General features: G+C 40.8%; 1 protein-coding gene across 1 annotated transcript in view; it reads right to left on the bottom strand.

Moving 5' to 3' along the window:
- Window positions 1–217: 217 nt before the first annotated feature.
- Window positions 218–18,951, bottom strand: part of LOC103359516 (breast carcinoma-amplified sequence 3-like) — a gene marked incomplete at its 3' end in the record, with an annotated part of 140,185 nt that continues 121,451 nt past the window's right edge. The window contains exons 17-20 of the mRNA XM_008284889.1: window positions 9,811–9,935; window positions 9,437–9,602; window positions 9,258–9,355; window positions 218–318 (exon numbers count right to left, since the gene is read on the bottom strand). Of these exons, the coding sequence (XP_008283111.1) occupies window positions 218–318; window positions 9,258–9,355; window positions 9,437–9,602; window positions 9,811–9,935 (490 nt within the window). The remainder of the gene's footprint in view (window positions 319–9,257; window positions 9,356–9,436; window positions 9,603–9,810; window positions 9,936–18,951) is intronic.

The following is an 18,951-nucleotide window of genomic DNA, read 5'->3' as shown; positions in this document are numbered from 1 at the left end:
AGTACCAGTTGGGAGGCTTTTGATATAAAGAAAAAAGAGCAGATGCTAAAAATCGAACTCTGAAGCACTCTCTCTGGACCCAGATTTGTTTGCTCACAGCAACATGACAAGCTCTGACCAAGATCAGAACAACCTACGTTTCTCACAAGTGATTTAACTGAAACACCTGCTTGTCAAGGATGCCCTAATTTAAGTGTGATGCTGGACAAGGTCTTACCTGAGAGAGCCACTCCTCGTCCTCCTGACCGCTGTGGTCCGATGCCAGGCTGTCGGATGACTCGTGGCGTGTGATTGGACCTGGGCTTCCTGGGGGCATCGCTGAGGGAAAAAGACAGACACATAACAAATTATTATATAACTTAGAAGTTATTTCCAGAGATGATATTTATAAAAGAGAAATGGCGAAAGCTAATTTACTGTGCCAAAAGTTTAATATCATTGAGGGGCTGTTTAAATCTACTTCTCTAAAATAAAAAAAAAAACTGTTAAAAGAAAATAAAGGAAGAACTGGAGAAAATGCAATCCCATGTTTGTGGTTGTCTCATTTGGGCATATGGGTGCGTGCCAGTGTGTGTGAAAAAGCGAGTGTACAGTAAAGTGTGAGAGGGACAGAAACAGTGTGTGCATGTGTGTGTGTTGCAGAGAGACAGTGACAGAGAGACCCAGAGACAGATGGGGCTCCTGCAGGCTTGAATAAGCAGGCGTGGAGAATGAGGCCTAATGTGTAGAATCAGTCCTTTCTCTGTCTCCCACCTCAGGGATGAGTTTTTTTTTTTTTTTTTTCTCAACACAGGAATGGCTAATAAACTTGTCAAGTCCACATCTGGAGCACAGGAGGCGCTCCTGTCTTCATCCACACGCACGTGCCAGGTGTTCACACACCCTTGATGAAGGCAGTTTGGTGTTTGACACCTCTGAAGCGAATGTCACATCATTCCTCACCCCTGCCTTACCCCAACACACACACACACACACACACACACTTTTTTCTGCCCCTTTCATACACCTGCTTCTAAAACAGCACCCCTTGTATGTATAAATGTGTCTGAAAAAAGACTATGTTCAGACGAACTGGGCAGTTACTGAACAGACAAAGGCAATGGTATTGACACTTAAACCGTGAAGAGAAATGGATTAAAAAGAAAACAACTCTTGTTGCAGACTGAGTAAACCCTCTGAACCCCAAGTTTCTGGATGTTTTTTTTGCTCTTGCCACATTTTTACTCATTGTGGGATCATTTTTCATTGCAAGATAAAGTTCTATACCTCCATAGAAACAGCAGAATAATGACAAGGAGTAAAGAGAGCTCTGTTGTCTTTTAGTTGTTATGTCATAAATCATTAAAAAATAATAATTAAAAACTACTCTACTGCCTCAGACATCAGCTCTGGAAAGTATTCTACCATGCAGAATGTACATTCCAACAACTTCCCTAAAATTGAACAATCATTTCAAACCATGCTGCATTTATTTTATTGATCAGGTAAATTCTCTTTTGTCTCTCTAACTGGTTTCCATCATTGTCTTCTCTCTGTGGTGTAAATACACAGCCTGCAGTTCATTTAAAATGCCTTTCAGTTTTGTATCATGTCTGTCTCAGCTGTGTCAAACACAGAATCTCAGAGAACTTTGTTTTTTTCCCCATTTTTTGCTGTTTTCTTTTACAAACGTGTTACAGCTTAATTAAGGTGAATTTTTAAATCAGACATCAATCAGTAAAATTAAGTGATTTTCTGAAATATCACAATTTTCAGCATAGATTTTGATCATTTCCCAGCCAACCAGAGATGATGAGTTATAGGACTGCTCGAAAATTAAAAACGGATCGATTCAGTTTTTACACTTTCTTGACGATCCATCCATCTATTATCTATACACCGCTTAATCCTCAGTAGGGTCGCGGGGGGGCTGGAGTCTATCCCAGCTGACTCAGGGCGAAGGCAGAGGACACCCTGGACAGGTCAGTCTATCACAGAGCTACACTTAGAGACAGACAACCAAGCACACTCACATTCACACCTACGGACAATTTAGAATCACCAATTAACCTCAACATGTTTTTGGACTTTGTGGAGGAAGCCGGAGAACCCGGAGAGAACCCACGCTGCACGGGGAGAACATGCAAACTCCACGCAGAAAGATTCCGGTGCCCTCACCGGGACGCGAACCGGCAACCTTCTTGCTGCGAGGCAACAGTGCTACCAACTGCACCACCCTGCAGCCCTTTCTTGACGATAAATTATGCAATTTTAGCGATGCTTTAAAGATAACACGATGGCAGGTTTTGGAGTTCAGAAGGTTTAGGTGTTTAATACCTCAACACAGTTTGAACAAATTGCACATGACCTTGTCAGTAGGACAGGACTTTTACTGCTATAGAAGTGAACAAACATAAACATAGCACAAGTGGCACAAGATAATGGAAGAGAGAGGAAGGGTGATGATGGGTGAAGGAGATAACTCTGGAAACAAAAGTCGTGATTTCTTTCTATGTTCTTGTCTGCTTCCTGCCTTGATTCTGAATTCAAATGCTTCTCAGTATCCTCAAGTTATACAGCATGGTAAATACATTCTACAGATCTAGTAGACTGGATACACACATATATGTTTAAATGATTTAAAACTTTCTTTTGTAGTAGTTGTTTTGATCCTGATTTTACAAATGTCAAGGGCTTAATAACTTCAGACATGAACATCAAACAATTGTGGTTAATGACGTAAATTGAAGAAAACACGTAATTAAACTTAGCTAATTAAACCTTTTGTTTTAGATTTTATTAACTTTTTTTTCCTGTTGCTTTGACAGTTACTTATTTTTGGTGTCAAAAGAGTTCTGAAATGACTTCTAATTTGATGTACACACATTTAATAACAATAAAAGTGAGCTACAAATGTGTTCGTATTCATTTTCAGACAACCATAGTACTTACAGATTTCACACATGTGTATCTCTAAGGTTTAGAATAATTGTGAGAGCTGCATCTGTATGACAAAGACCTAAGTTCTGGTCTCATATGCAAGCATGATGTTTATATGAGCGATTGCATTATGAGCTTAGAGCATTCAGCTATTATAATTCCTCTAATAAAGTCTGTTTGTACATTAAGAACTAAACACTGAAGAGGCAATAAACCACAATTATTATGATTCTAGGTCGATTTAGTGGAGTTAATTAATAAATATGTCAAAAACTAGTGTCTGAAGAATCAATACTACAGTGTCCAAGGTGTAATAAACACCTTTAAAGTGATTTGTATCTTTAAGTTCTCATCCCTGCATTAGAATAAAGAGTAGCTAAAACTATGATGATGTTTCATGTGGTGTTGTCCATCACTTGTTTTAAATTTATTACACAATTAAGACCAAACTAAAAATTAAAAAACTTAAAGGCGGAAATTGTAATTATTTCTCAGAAAAATCACAACTGAATATTTTCTCCAAATCATTCAGGCCCAGTTGAAAACAACACAAACCATGTTCTGATGCACTGAATAACCCCAGGAAATAAAAGCAAAACTTCCTACATGCCAGGTATTCGCTCGTACATCAAAAATACTTTTGTTGGGTGAACTGACCCTTTAATGACCTAACGATGCCACGCAGAGGGAAAGTGAATAAGGGCTACAGAAAGAGAGAGAGAGAGAGAGAGAGAGAGAGCGAGGCAGAGAAGGTTCCTCATGTCCTTTTAAAATGGAAGAGAGAAGAACAAAGCCTGCGTTGTGTTACTTATTAAACAAAATCACGACTCCCCTATTTCCTCCCCCTGCTTCACTCCCACTGCCTCGCTCTCCCTCACTCTCTCTCTCCTTGCTCTCTGACCCTTGGGGCCAATAGCTGTTCCCTAATTAATTATTGATGTTCTGAAGCAGTTGGTGGACTGGCTGGATCAGGTTTCCACCGGGCGGGTGTAGGGGGCTTTCAATGGCCGGAGTCGCGGCCAGGCTCCGTTGTGGGGAACTAGTGGTCATCCCCATGGGTCAAGCAAAGAGACAACCTTTCGTGTGTGTGTGTGTGTGTGTGTGTGTGTGTGTGCGCGTCAGCAGCCAGACTGACACCGGCAGTTACAGTCATATCTACTCATCTCAGCGTCCAGCTCGCCGGCTCCTCGGCCTTCTGCTTTTACAACGCTCATTATTGGCTCTTAAAAGACAGAACGTCAATGCAATTTCACAGAGAGCAAATTTTTTAAGTGCAAACTTATTGCGCCGCACTTAAGAAAAGGAGTCCGAATGTATGGCTGGAGTCACGGTCGAAATGGTTGTGTTTTGTTATTGATGGATTTAAAGACACATCAGCAATTGTGCAAGGAGCGCGGTATTATTATTTCAAAAAGATCCGAGAGGAATAGAAAAGGACCACGACAGTGCAACGATAATAATCCGAACAAATATGTAAACTATGGCTCAGTACAAATGCCAACGGGACTGAGCAGAAATATGAGAGATTTTGTAAAAATGTACAGAATGTTTTGTCTCCTAAAATAATTTTATAATGTCATAATAATTTTTTTGAGGGCGTGAAGAATGGAAAAATAATCTGAAAAAAGACTCTCAGATTTTCGCAAGCTAAACACACAATTTCTAATTTAAAGAAAAATAGTAGCAAAAAAAAAAAAATAGTGACAACTCCAGTGTGTGACAGGGTTTTCTGACCATAGGTAGCACCAAATTCAACGAAACATGCAAAAACTCTACATTGCAAAAACAAAACAAAACAACAACAACAAAAAAAACAATATCTGAGTTTATGTTATGGCACGACACCTCAATGAAACTAATAGTGAATACAAAATGAATACAAAAACAATCTGTGGTTTGTTTGAATATTGAAGATTTACAATAAATTTTGAATTGAAAACTTAAAACCTTTTTTTTTTTTTTTTAATCTTTTTATTTTTCATAAACAGCAACTAAGTATTATTTGAGAAATGTATTTTCTGAGTACTTGATAATTAAAAAATAAATAATGGTGAGTAATGATTTTGACCTCTAGCTCCCACTGTGGCAACTCTTTGCCTAATATCTATCTGTGGTCTGCACCGTAAATCAGTGGTGATGTTTCTATATTCATTTTGCATCAGTGTAATAATGGTATCTTGATATTTTAGCTATTACATTTGCAGGATTAGCCAAAAACACAGAAAGAAATTAAATGGAAAATGTACATTATGAGTACAATCACAACTCATAAATTATCCAATTACGAAGGTTGATTTCTAAATTAATTTTTAATACTTAAAATATAATTTCCAATTAACCCATAACAGGAACTGCTGTGTGCTTATCATTTTGTTTTCTGTCTTCGGGTGAGGTGATGATGTGCTTGCATGGCCACATAAGGAGAAGAACCACATTACCGGAGAACAGAGTTGTCTGTGTCACAGTCTTTATTGACTGTGGAGAGAGTGGTGTTTTGCTGCGCTGAAGGCTGGTAGCCAGTGGCCTGTTAGCCAGAGCAGTGAAGCAGGGAGTCAGAACAAGAACAAAGGCTGCCTAGGTATTGATGTAGCCCGACCTCCCCGGGACTGGGGGCCGGGGGCTGGACAGGCCGATCTCCAGGGATAGATAAGGGGCTAACAATCTGATAGATCTGGAGAGCTGGCTGCACGCTGGACAGAGGATAGCCGTCTTGTCTGGGCCGTCTGCTCTGTTCACCTTTATCTCATTCATTTGTATTTTTTTTTACAGATTTATTTTGTTGTCCTTTATTTTTCGTCTTTGTAGTTGTACCCGCCGTAGCTGGCTGCCAGACATTTCACTTGCGAGGCTCCCTCTCGACTGCTCCACCTGTCTGTCTTCTCACTTTCCTCTCTTCTCGCTTTCCTCTTTTGAGTAGTACTCTGGCAGATAGGTGCTGGCATACTGACAGAGTGGGATAGCTTAGTCATTATATATCATTCAAGGCGTATTTGACTGGCAGTTCCTTCATTCAGCCAGCGCTACACTTACCCCATCCTTTCTCTGCCTCTCTTTGATTACTGACCCAGTCATGGCGCCATGGTTTCTCTTTACCAAACGCCTGATGCTCCAAAGCCTTCACTCTGGCCCCTCTCTCGGAGCAATTAGATCTATTGACGAGGCAACTGTGGCTGGCCTGTCATGGGCCTCAAAGTCCCAAGAGAGCTGCCAACCCAGCCAGTCAGTCAGTCTCCACAATTAGCACATTATATGACAGGTAGGGAGGGGAGGGCTACGGCCAGAAAGCATAGCCTCTGCTGCCGCTAGCATCGCCAGGCTCAAAGGAGCCAGCCAGAAATCTAGGTGGTAAATTATTCACCGGTTTGTTTGCTTCAGAGCAACTTTGCGGTGAGGGTGAGAGGTGTTGGAAAACATACTGCGGACAGCTCGATAAATATCACCCCCAAAAAATAATCCGTGGAAAAAAAACAAAAAAAAACAACTCACTGTAGATAAAAAGCCTGAAGTGAATGAAGCTGATGAGGGTGTGAAAACGATTACCTCGCTCTGACACCTTTGGCCCAAGACAAAAAAGAGCCCATTCACACATACTTGTGGGGACGCAGTTGGAAATCCTACGCTTCCACCTTTGCTACAGATAGAGGATTCCCCAAACACAAAAACTTGGCTCAAGACTGCTTTTATTAAGCCAGATCGAACTACAGCATCTCCTCTATTTGTGAGTATACTGTATAATGTGTGTCTCTCTCTCCCTTATCTCTCCAAGGCTATGCTGTGCGTTGCCATCCTCTGCAGGGCTGAGTGCTGCCAGTAGCTGCTACAGATGGACAGGTGGAGATAGTGACCATGAAGTGGCGCCACCGCTGCCTTTTATCATCCCGTCCTGGAGGCTCCGGTCTGGCCTGACCCCGGCCCTTCCTCTCCCCTTCCTATTCCTTTCCCTGCATACTGCATTTTTAATCAGCCTGGGTCATCCAATATAGAGCCACGAGACCGGAGACCATGGCCTGTCAATCAAGTACTGCCACCTCTTTGCCTTGCACCACCTTCCTAGAGACATGGTCTGTCTGTAAGACAATTAGCTGTAGGGGATATTTATAGCGACTTCGTGCCCTCATTGTTTGACTCTTCCCGTACTTCTGTTTCTTCTCTAACAGTAGCATCTTTTTTCAGTTAAGTAGGCAAATTTCATTCAGCTGTTTGCAATGTTTTTGTCCTGTAATGGTTCTATCAGCAATGTAAATTAGACCTAAATAGCACAATTTGTTCTGCAAGTAAGAACTCTGTCTTTTCAGTTTCCTCTTAGTGCCCTGATCCTTATGGTCAGCACAGGCGCCTGGACAAGGGGCTTATGGCTGCGCTGAAATTCATCCTAAGGTCAAATTGACTCTTTCTCCTGGATCACTTCTCCGCTGTGCTGCCAAGAGCCCTGGAGGAAACGGCAGAGGAGAGGGCTGGCAAGGGGACGCATGCTGAGAAACAGGATGTTGAGAGTCTCTGCCCGGGTGCAAAGCACAGAAATGGAAGGTGGCACTGCAAGAGCAGCTCAGTCGGTGGTGGTGTATAGGATGCTGACCTGGAGGGGAAATGGCAGGAGCACAAGAAGTGGGTAGAGGACTGAACAATTATGTTTATAGCGTCTTGACCTCGCATCGGTTCCCACTTGGTTGGTTATGGGAATAAAGAGCCACAGCGTTATTATCTGGCTATTGTTAATTGGATGCAAATGTTAATGCAATGAATCCCTCTCATTATGCAGCCAGTTCCACTGCCCATGCTGGCAGAGAATGGTGGAATAAGCTGACGCCCGAGCCCGTCACTTCAACGCGTTCTCATCGCTCTGACACTAGGAGAGACCATTAGCACTAATTTGAGAAAATATCCTACCAGTTAGACCTGGAGCACTGCAGAAGTCAATGGAGACGAGTAGAGAGATTATAGTAAACACAGCTACCACTTGCCCTGGAGCACCCACAGAGCTAATTACAGATTTTGTATGTTTATAATTATGGAGTGAGCTCAAAACGCCAGCCTAGTCCACGGGGGTGGATTGATTCCGTGTGTGGCCATCCGTGTGCACTCTGTGCTTCAGCGAAATGGCCTTTCAGATGGCAACCTAAAGTGCTCACTGCTCTGTACTTGTTATTGAATTAGAGGGAGTTTAGGGTGTCAGCTAATTGGTCTGAGTGCGGCATCTTATAGCATTGTGCTGGCATGTCCTGAAGCAGGCGTGGAGTGTGGCGGCCAAAGGATGGTTTCAAGGTGCAGCACAGAACAAACAAACCGGGATTATTTCCGACAGGTCGAAGAGGATGCGAAATGGTAAAAATGACAGAAACGTCTTTTTTTCTAAGTCTCTGAGAGGGGAGATGTTATGGATGCTGACTAGAAAGGTCCCTTCTCAGCATGTGGCACCAATAAGAGGCTGACGACCTGCTTTCAACACAGTCAACATGAAAATCAGCAGGGAATAGGGGTCACCCCCTTGACTAATGATGCATACAGTACATACAGAAAACATACATGGTCGTGAGCCTGTACAAGCAAAACATACAGAGACCTCTATTTGATGAGACGTGCTATGAGTGCATACAGTACATGGAGTCTAGACAACAGTATATTCAATACAATTTGTATCTAAACTTTGCAGCAAATTAAAAAAAAATGCAAATAAGCACAGCTGCAATGTTTGGGATTAATATTACATAAAATCTGTTTAAATCTAGGCTTAGGATTATGGACATGGTTGAGTTTACACTGTTAATAATACTGCCTGTAGGGAGCCTGCAGAACTTGAATCTATAATTGTAATGGTTAAAATTTTTGCTTGCCACAATTTTCATGTGACCAAAAAAACTGGTGTCACCTTTGTGTTTTCAGTGTCTAATTAAGTTGCAGTGTACATTTCATGCCACACTTCAGTATTTTTCTTTCTATCCTGATCATACTTCTGTCACAAAAATAAGAAAAAACAGAGCAGCTTTAGTATGTGCACTTTAGAGAGACTGTTTGATTAGCATCATATCGTGTAAAGACTAATCCAAACCAATGTAGACCTGCATAGTTACAAAAAACACAATCCTAAAGCCCCCATGTACTTGTAGTAAATGTAGTGCAATGACATTCTTTCCATCCTTATTGGGATCATAATGAGCGTACACCTGAAACACACGTTCCTGGAGCAAATCTACATTGATGAACATCTTTCCCCTGATTTAATATGCATTTATGCTTCACAAATGTTAATTTGCATTTTATTTGAACACAGTCAGATACTGTGAATAAGCTGGTTTGTGCGAACAGACGAACACCAAAAGAAAGCTGTGTTTGACACTTACCAGCCAGGAGATACTGGTAGTACTGCACCAGATCTGAGGCCAACACGAGGGGATGACTGGAGTTGAAGGGCGGCTGCAGCTCATTCCACTGTGGAGTCCTTTTCAACAAGAAAAACATCTGTAAGACTGACGGTATTTGAGACACTTTTATTCGGATAAAGTGATCAACGTAGTGTTACCTGGCCAGAGTCCAGCAGGCCCTTGGACAGGTGCTCAGCTCTAAAGGTGTATCGTCACTAATCTTTTGAGCAGTGCTTATTGGTCGAGGCTCAAGGACATGCTCCACCAAGTTACCGTAGCAACTAATGATGTACAGTGAGTCGACAACTGACTGCCTGGACTGATCTGTGAAGAGGATGAGAAAGAAGGCGGTGATATAAAAACATTTCTAAAAATTGTGATTCTTATTCTTTAAAACAAGGGAAACTTAAAAGGGTTAAAACATTTGTTAAGATTCTGTATCCGTTAGTCCCATGGGTACTGTGTTTTGGGGAGACTGTTGTTGGTGTGGATATTGACACAAAGAGCATCAGTAAACATGGTCTCATCTAACCTTTCTCTCGTTTCATGTTCGGGTTAGTGATGAACCAGGAGCGAGATGAGGCAAAGATGGCGGCCACACAGAACTCTCCTCCGCTGGACTTGCTTGGCGAGATCTGAGGGGGCGGCTTAGCTTTGCTTCAGGAGGGAATGAAGGACAAAGTTAAGACAAGCATAAGCCCGTGCTGCGGTATCTGTGGCCGATACGGTGCACGGTCAAACGTCATACTCAAATCGAATGAATTGTTTAAGTACTGTAACAAAATGAGAGCTAATGCTAAATTACCAGTTTGTCAGAATTAAGATCACATTTCCCATAAAGCATTGCAAAATAAGGTAAACATTATCCTTTCAACTCTACATATCACAGTTCTTTGTCAGCTCCCTTTGTATAAGAGGAGCACACTGTCCAGTGCTGTGAGGAAATCCAAGAATCTTCCCTCCCAACTGACTCATGCTCATCAATGATCTCACTGATTAAATATAAAGAAATATATGCTTCTCAACTTATATGTATATCACTTATTAAGACCAATATTTACATTTGTTCCATGAAGAGAATCCATCAGAACGGAAGCTTTTGACTGTTTGACTTAGAAGAAGTAATGACTTTTAACAGTTCCACACAAAAAATCCAACACACTGTACACAAGTATATGAAAGTTACACAGCACCATCACATAAATAATAAATACAAAATATAAAAGTGTGCTGCATGCAAGGAGCTAAGCGAGGGTAAGCTGAAATGCCGGCTGAATAAAAGATAAAAGCTGGAAAAATGAATTTTACTTTGACACATATGTTGGCGTGATAAATATTCAGGAAATAAACAAAACGTGTGCCTCAGACATGCCCAGATCAATACACACTTGATCCACCATTCTAGATCATTTTCTGCTTGTAGCATGTATGACAAATATCCCTTAATCGGATGATTTCTAATGGCTCTTGGCGTCAGATATTTTTGAACAGACACAAAGTATTTTTTATGGTCTATCAAAAACAAATACTTCAGGAAGGTGATATTGAAAATACAGGCCCCAAAGTAAAAAAATCAGTTCAGCCAAAGTGAACACACCAGTGATCACAGAAGTTAGAAGACTTGTGATCACTGGAACAAACCACCTGTGATTTTCAATTAGTCTATTTGCATGAACATGGTTAGAAAATGAGCTGTGAACAGCAGAGCGATCTCAGTTGTGGACCTATGGGCTGTCTGCGTGACTGCACCGTGGCTCGACATGGAAAATAATTACAAGACGAATCTAAAAATTGGATTGTGAGACTTCGCAAACGTGACAAAATGACCAACTAAACATCAGTCCAAACACAGCTGCAGCACTAATCAGGAGGTATAGAAATATCCACAGTGCCACTAATTAGCTGTCCTACCAAAATGACGCCACAGACAGCGCACTAGTTGCTTATTCCGGCTTTGAAAAACCAGACGAGCAACTGGTTCAGACTTGGCACAGGGGTTATCAACGGAAATCAGAGTTTCTGTGACAGTTCAGACAGTGAGAAAGACACTGCATAAAATCAATGTCTATAAATGCTGTCCAAGAAAAAAACAACAAAAATACTTGCTTGCTCTTCAGGACAAGCTGCAAGACGAAACTTTGCTAAAAACATGACATGAAGCTTGATGAACAGTGGGAGCATATCTTTTTGTCAGGATAAATTTTGCTTAGCTCAAATAGGGTCCATTATGATTGGTGGAACCCTGGCTACAACTACCACTGTGAATGCCCACAGTGAAGGATGGAGGTGAGAGTGTGATGAAAGGGGCAGCGTGAGTGGAAAAGATGTTGGGGAGATGACATTTACAGATGGCCCCATGAACGGCAGTGGATATACTAAAATACTGGCTGACAAGATGACTCCTGATCTGCAGAGGCTTGGCAGAAGATGAATAATCCAGCATGATAATCATCCAAAGCACACTGCCAAAATCAGTTTCTAAAGAGGAATAAACAAAAAAAAACTATGACCTGGCCAAGTATGTCGCCTGACTTGACTACACCTTTGGAGGATTTTACAGAGAAAGGTAGAGAAACACATTCTCTAAAGAATGGAAGAATATCTCTCCAGCAATCCGGTATCCTCCATGACAAGGAGAATTGAGACTGTCATCAATGGTTAAGGTGGAAAAACAAGGTGTTGACAAAATAAAAGATTTGAATCTCAGCAATGAAGGTGTACTGATGTTTGTATTTTAATAATATAAATGTAAACTTGTAGGTTTTAGTTTTACATGTGAGCTACAGAAACTTAGAAGGAAGACAATTACTGTGATGTGGTACAATTCTCCTTTGTTAGGTTCTATTCAGACCAATGATCAAAAATTCTGCATTCATTGCAATCAAGCCACCTTGTTGGCACAGTGCCACCTCTAAAAAGAAGAAAAAAAAAACACCTACACTGTAGCTAAACTCAAAAATACAATTCATTACATTTAAACATTCAATACTGTAAGTTTGCAACCAAAAAAAAAGCAAAGATTTCAGCTAACCAGCCAAACCACTGATCCCCAGCTCATCATCAGTGGTGAACATTATCAACACAATCAGTTAAGGCAGTATATGTTCAGCACACTTTAAGGGAGTTTTGTAATATACAGTAAGCTTAACTCCATGTTTATTTGCTGCAAGTCATGTATGCTTCTTCAATGACACATCTGCTCTTTCATATGGTAGGAAAGCATGGCATTAAATCACACTGGATATACATGATCTGAAAGGTATTTTAATTAATACACCTGTACAAAACAACAGCTATCGCTGGAGGTGCACCTCATAAAAGCAGTGTCCAAGCTGCCTCCCCTGGTTGTCTCACTTTGTATTGGCCACAAGAGAGAATTTATTGCCAGTTATTGGATTATTCAGCATGTCAGGACTGTTTGAGATGAAACGGACATAGAAAGGGTTCTCAGCTGCAATAGGGCTCCCCATATGGTAACAATCAGAGAACAGTAGCGAGATCTCGTATAATTGTCCAGCCTTCTAACCAACCTGGACAGTAAAATGTGGTCACAGCGGATCAGGCAAGAGGTGGGCTAAGGCCTTGACGACCCATGGTAGTGTCATACGCTCCCAGATGGGTGCTTAACCTTCACCTTTGGGAAAACCACACTGGTATAAAAGCAACGCATTCACGGTCTACATCCAGCTGTTAAGAGAAAAGCCATGGTTGTCAAACAATCAACAACTTTGTTACAATATACAATAAATTTTTAAAACTGCTTTAACTTACACTCAGTTTTCTGCTGTAGAACTTTGTGCAGGTGTTTTATATTCTTAGTTTATGTGGAACAAATATAAGAAGAAATGGATAGTTGGCATAAGCAGAAGCAGCTCCCACAGCTGACTCAAAAGAAGAGAGAAAGTTCCAAGTACAAAACTCAGTTAACAACAGGGTAACATAATGCCACTAATGCAAAGCATTAAGGTTTTCAAGAAGTGCCCAGCCAACCTGTGACGTAGGTAAGGAAAGCAATAGTTTCTGCAATGCTGGCCCTCATGCTACCTGCAGGCAACAAGTGTTACATCTGTTTCTATAGCTGCTTCTTGTTTGTAACATGCTCGGCTTAAGTCTCTATCTACTTTGAACAAGATGGTGTACAGACAGATGGATGTGAAAAAATACAATGAGGGAAAGAAAGCAGATTAATTAGGTTTTAACTTTGCAGCTGAATATTTGTACTTCGATGACATACCTCACATCTAGTTCTATAGGTAACTTTGGTCCATACAAGTTGTCAAGCTAATGTTTTGACTATATATGCCTAACTGGTCTAAACTTCTACTGCTAGTACTTTCATATAAGAGGCACAGAGACACATGCTTTGACATTGACTAAATAGCTTTTGATTTATGGTGAAGTCGATTGCCACTAACCAAAAATACAAAACTTAATAAACCATGTAATACAGTGTAGTGAAGACTGAAGTTCAACGGTGGTGCTTAAAGAGGCAGACAGGATGTCCACTAGTTCAACTAACTTTCACAGTACTAGGTGCTGAGAGACTTGTTGCTAGTAAAACCTCGACTTCTGTTACCTCCCTTCAGACTGTCAGCACCTCATAAATTACTCCCTGGATGCAAGGAGATGTTGATGTCTTTGTTTAGCCAACGCTGTGTGAAAGAGGGATCAGGAAAAGGGAAGTGGTGAAGGTAGTCATAAGAAAGGCTTCCATACAAGTTTCTAGCTTGTATTTATTAGTGCTGGGTCAAGAGGAGAAGGCTGAATAACCAAATATCCACAGTAAGCCCCGTCTGTGAAAGGAAGATGGAGAGGGAGATAAAGTCACACTCAGGATATTGCATTGGCTAACTCCAGGTTGCCCTTGTCTTCTCCCCCAAACTCTTCCTCGGGCCTATTTGTCCGTCAGTGCATCCAGAAGATAAAGCATTTAACAAAGAGGTCCAGCTAGCTATCCACGAGCTATGAGAGTTTCCACGAGTGCATTTTTTTCCCCTAAGCATGTTCCTGTTTTTCTGCCTTTCAATCCAACAATCCTGGACCTGTGTCAGGCAAATAAAATAAACTTTAAAAAAAATACAAGAAACTTACTAGAAATGAAAACATCCATAAAACATGTACGATACAGTATGCCTAGTCTTTAAACTTTTAAGAATCCTACGGCGATCCATTAAAGTGAAAATGGCTATAAGCATGCTAAATGGAATTAGAACAGGGGAAACCAGGGATCTGTTGGTTACAAGACACCACATAACTTCTGTTCACCGCTCAAGAAAAGGAACAGATATTCCAGACTTGGCTGTGTGGGAGTTCTGCAAAGTCGAAGTTCTTCTTTGGTGAGGTGTTTAATTGCCAAAAACCCTGCTGTTCCATCTCTCCCATTGCTGGAAAATATGTTAAACCCTCAAAGGCCCTGTGGTTCACTGGTTTCTATAACCCAGGAAACACAAATCCTATTTGAGAGCAAGCTCATGTTGGTTTTCAAGGGTGAGAGTTCGAGGCTGAGGAATATACCTCACAGCGACTTGCTATGCACTGGAAGATATTCTAACCTTCTCGCAGTCTTCATAGTGACTGTGGATGTAAATGGCTAAAACAGAAATTAAAGCGAAACAAGGCTCACATATGTTTGGTCATCACAAAGGAAGAATGACGATTAATTGAGTAAAAGACTTAAAAATGATTAATAGAGAATATTATTTGGAATTTTTTGGGAAGGCCTGACCAAGTTGCAATCGTGGAAACTGTGCATACACAAAAATAGCTACATACAAGTGTGTATATTTGTATATTTGCTACAGTAAATTTTGACGCTGCCTCCTCACTGTGGTCTCATAGCTGATGAGCTGAGGTTGGGCCTCTTTGAAGAGGCCTCAGCTAGCACTGAGCTTGCCAACAGGACCAAAGATCAAAGCTCAGTCCTGCCTCTTCTGGGTACAGTGACCACTACAGTTTATTCATCTGTACGTTTTAAATTGTCTTTTTCCTCTTGAGCTCACTTGAAGTGGCTTAAAAGTGTTGAGGTTTCTGCCCTTGTGACAGGGAGGCACTGCTCCAGGGTCTAATTCTGCTCTCCATATGGACTGCAACCAGTTTTTTGAGTGGACCATTGGTAGGGGAGCAGCAAATGGCACCAAGTTACGAAAAAATGAAACCCAATATCAATAAATTGTGAAATATAAATATACTAAGAGGCAATTGGGAGCGGGAGGAGATGGATGTCACTAAACAAACGGCAAACCTCTTTTATTTCTTTCTCCCCCCCGACACAATTTCCTTTTGTACTATTGCCTTTTAGCAGGGAATGGAATCCATTTTCTTTGCAACTTTAATTCACTGAAAAGACTACTCACATGTCATTTCCACTTTTAATTTAACAAATGAGGACTCTTGACTGAGCTAATAGCTTTTCCTCAAGGGCATAATTCAATCTGCGACATCAACCATCAAAGTCCCTTCACATTACTATGTCCGGGGCTAACGTGAGGCGCCTCCAAGGAGGGGGGGTTGGAAGTCCAGTGGCAGCTTCCATTTATTTTCAGGGCCCTTGCAATAGCACAAATATGATAGCGCTCACTTGAGCTGGCCATCCAGTGACACAGACTGACGGCTGTCGTTAGGCAGATTCTGGACCATATGGTTAATTCTTATCAGAAGAGGACCTGGTATTAAGACTACAACCATGAAAGAAAAGAAAGACAGAAAGAGGGAAAGAGAGAGGGCAGTCATGTGGAGGACACATCCTTCAACGTCACATTTATTATTTTCCAGCAGCCCTTGGAAAAGAGGCAGCCTTGAGGCTCTGTTGAACACACAGCACTAATGACAACCACTGGGGAAACTCGGTGAACATTGGAGAATGGGCATCAAATGTTCAAGGAGAAACTAGGACTTTTTTTTTTTTTTTTTCAAACCTGTTCCTATTGCTTATACTTCCACCCATTGTACCACACTTGGCATGCAAATGTGGTAAACAAACTTTGGAGTTGAATTGTCCAAATTCTATAAAATATGTTGGTGTAAGCTTGTGTGTTTGGTTAGAAAGTGGTTTAAAATACACAGAAATTCAAGAAGGCATGATAGCGTTCATTGTGTCTGAGAAAAGGAAATACAAGAGGGCTTTACTTCTAACATTTGTACCTAAATTCCTAAAAGGCATACTCAACACTCGAGGAGAAAATAGCAAATGGATTGTCATTGCTCACATCTCAATGCATACACTATTAGAGAAACAATATAGGTTTAACTAGCTCAAATTTGAGCGGAAGGCAGTTATTGTAAGGGTCAAGATTCCAATGCTAATGATGTGTACCTTTGAAAAGTATACGCTCTGAAATCACTAAGGGCCTAGATTAAGCGGGAGGTGGATGAAGACAGAAGGAAAAAAGTTTCAATTAAAAAGTATGAGTGACTGCCCACAACAAAAGACGAAACCTAAGACTTGGGGAAGGCACCACATGCTATTCATTTTCTAAAGTGAATGGAGTCAACAGGGAGGAGCTGGAGAGCAGGGAGCCGGGAAGGGAAAAGTTCACTTCACTGAGCCACTCAATCATCTCTCCATAAGTGACTCTGTCATAATGGGGCTTCTTTTAAAAGCTTGTAAGCATCTGATTTCACGAGACAGCGTTGACAAGGGACTTGGCTTCAGCCTCCTACAGGGAAAAAACTACATTGAATAGGAAGATGCTGTGCCCTCTAACATTTGATTTTCAGTGCTGGGCAATAAAAGTAAAGTTTGATTTAAAAACTAACAGTGCAAGTTAACTATTTATTAATTATTAGCATGGAAATCTGATTAAATTACCTTGTTGCTGCACTTTATTGTTCAGTCTAACAGAGTTTATTCTGCTGTGTTGGTCATTTATCTGTCTTACCGACAAAATGTTTAGTCTGAATGGAAGCTGTGGTTTCAAAGAGCAAGTAATGTTTTCTTGATGAGCTTTAAGTCCATCTGAGTCTACCTTATAAATGCTTGGCACTATTTTCAGGGCTTTTTATGTTGTGCTTTGTATCCGTCTTTGGCTAATTAAGATGACGTCCCCATTTTTTTCTCCAGCCTCTAAAGCTTGGTTTGGTTGTTTTTTCTAACAGTGCAAAGAGCCAACCACACAGTTATTTAAGTTGCAGGAAAAAAATACAGATAAGTGGCGAGGCAGGTAATACGTATTCAAGAGAAGCAATTTAAGTGTTGATATTTAGAATAACACACTAGGTGAGGATACACATAAAGTAAATAAGTGATAACATTGAAGGAAACGCTGACGTGAGGCAACATGATGTTCTTTGCACAGTTTGAACAGGATAGTTATTTGCCACTTAGTTTGTTCCATAATAACTATGCAATCAGTAAATGTGTTGGAAAACAGTTGCCTAATTACACATCACGCACACATGGAACAGCATCAGCGCTCCAACTGTCCAACTCCACCAGTTCCAGAGAAAACATATCCAGTTCTATAGCTGCTAAATGATTCACTGTGTTCTGCTAGTTGCAGCTTTGCCTGTCTGCCTTTGATGCTTATTACATGTAGCCTGCACTGTTTTTTTTTTTCTTCAGTTTTTTTTCTTTTCTGGAAACAGCAGCCTTTTATTGCTGGAAACTGGGTTGTGAGAACAAACAGTGAAGCTGTGGGCTGTAAAATCAAAACAATAAGCTAAAAAATTGTAAAAAGAACAAGAAATACAGGGGACATCTATAATTAAGCCTTCAATTTTAAATAGGCTTTACATAATTTTTTTTAGTTACACCTAATTAAAACTGAAAATGTAAACAATGAGGTTCATCTGTAGTTCTTTTGTAGGACAGGGATGGACATCACTCACATTTCTGTAACCACACAAGAAATAGTTCACAGTAATACCAGAATATGACAAGGCACAATTACTGCGTGCAAACACACATCCGACAGAAAAAAATGTAACCAAAGCGGGCTAAAAGAAAATCTGAACAACATGTGTTTTACACAAAGGCGTTATTCTTGGAAAAACATCATGGAGGGTCTAAACACAGAGAAAGAAAAAGACAAGAAGACAGAGATGTCATTTTCTAGAGGGTGGCTTAAAGAAACCACACGGCAACCAGACCAGAAACTCTATGGCATTTGCCCTAAAGCCCTATAGCATGTCCCCCTGATGCAAAACTAAAGCATGCAGTTTTGTGTTTTGACCATTTTTATACAAAGATCAAGCACTAACTATAATGTGAAATATCTGGCAACACAAGATATTTGCATACTATAAATATCAAATCCAACAAAAATCCCTCGTTTACTGAAGTGGCTTTAACACAACATGTTGAATCATCCGACTACAAAAACTCAACATACACTTAAACAGAAAAAAAAATTGAAGGGTTTGCAAAAAACACAACCGAAAAAAAAAAAAAAGGCAAAAAGATGAGAAAATAAGAAACACTCCTCTTTGGGATTTTTTTTTTCCCCCCTGAGGAATGAGTGCACAAACTGTGCGGAATGTGTTGAAAATATACCAGGAGACAAATGAGAGGTAAAGAAGGCGGTGTGCTGTAGCGAAGTGTACAGTTGCATGCTGCCGAGGGAGCCGAGGAGGGGAGAAGCAAAACTCACCATGGAGTTTTAATGGCAAAACATCCCGCCCCAAAGAGGTAGGGTCTTCATGAGAGGTGGGGAGGTGGGGAAGTGGGGTGGGGAGT

The sequence above is a fragment of the Stegastes partitus genome, unplaced genomic scaffold (genome assembly GCF_000690725.1).
Source record: "Stegastes partitus isolate 25-593 unplaced genomic scaffold, Stegastes_partitus-1.0.2 Scaffold379, whole genome shotgun sequence".
Lineage (NCBI taxonomy): Eukaryota > Metazoa > Chordata > Actinopteri > Pomacentridae > Stegastes > Stegastes partitus.
This window is presented reverse-complemented; position numbering and strand designations above follow the sequence as displayed.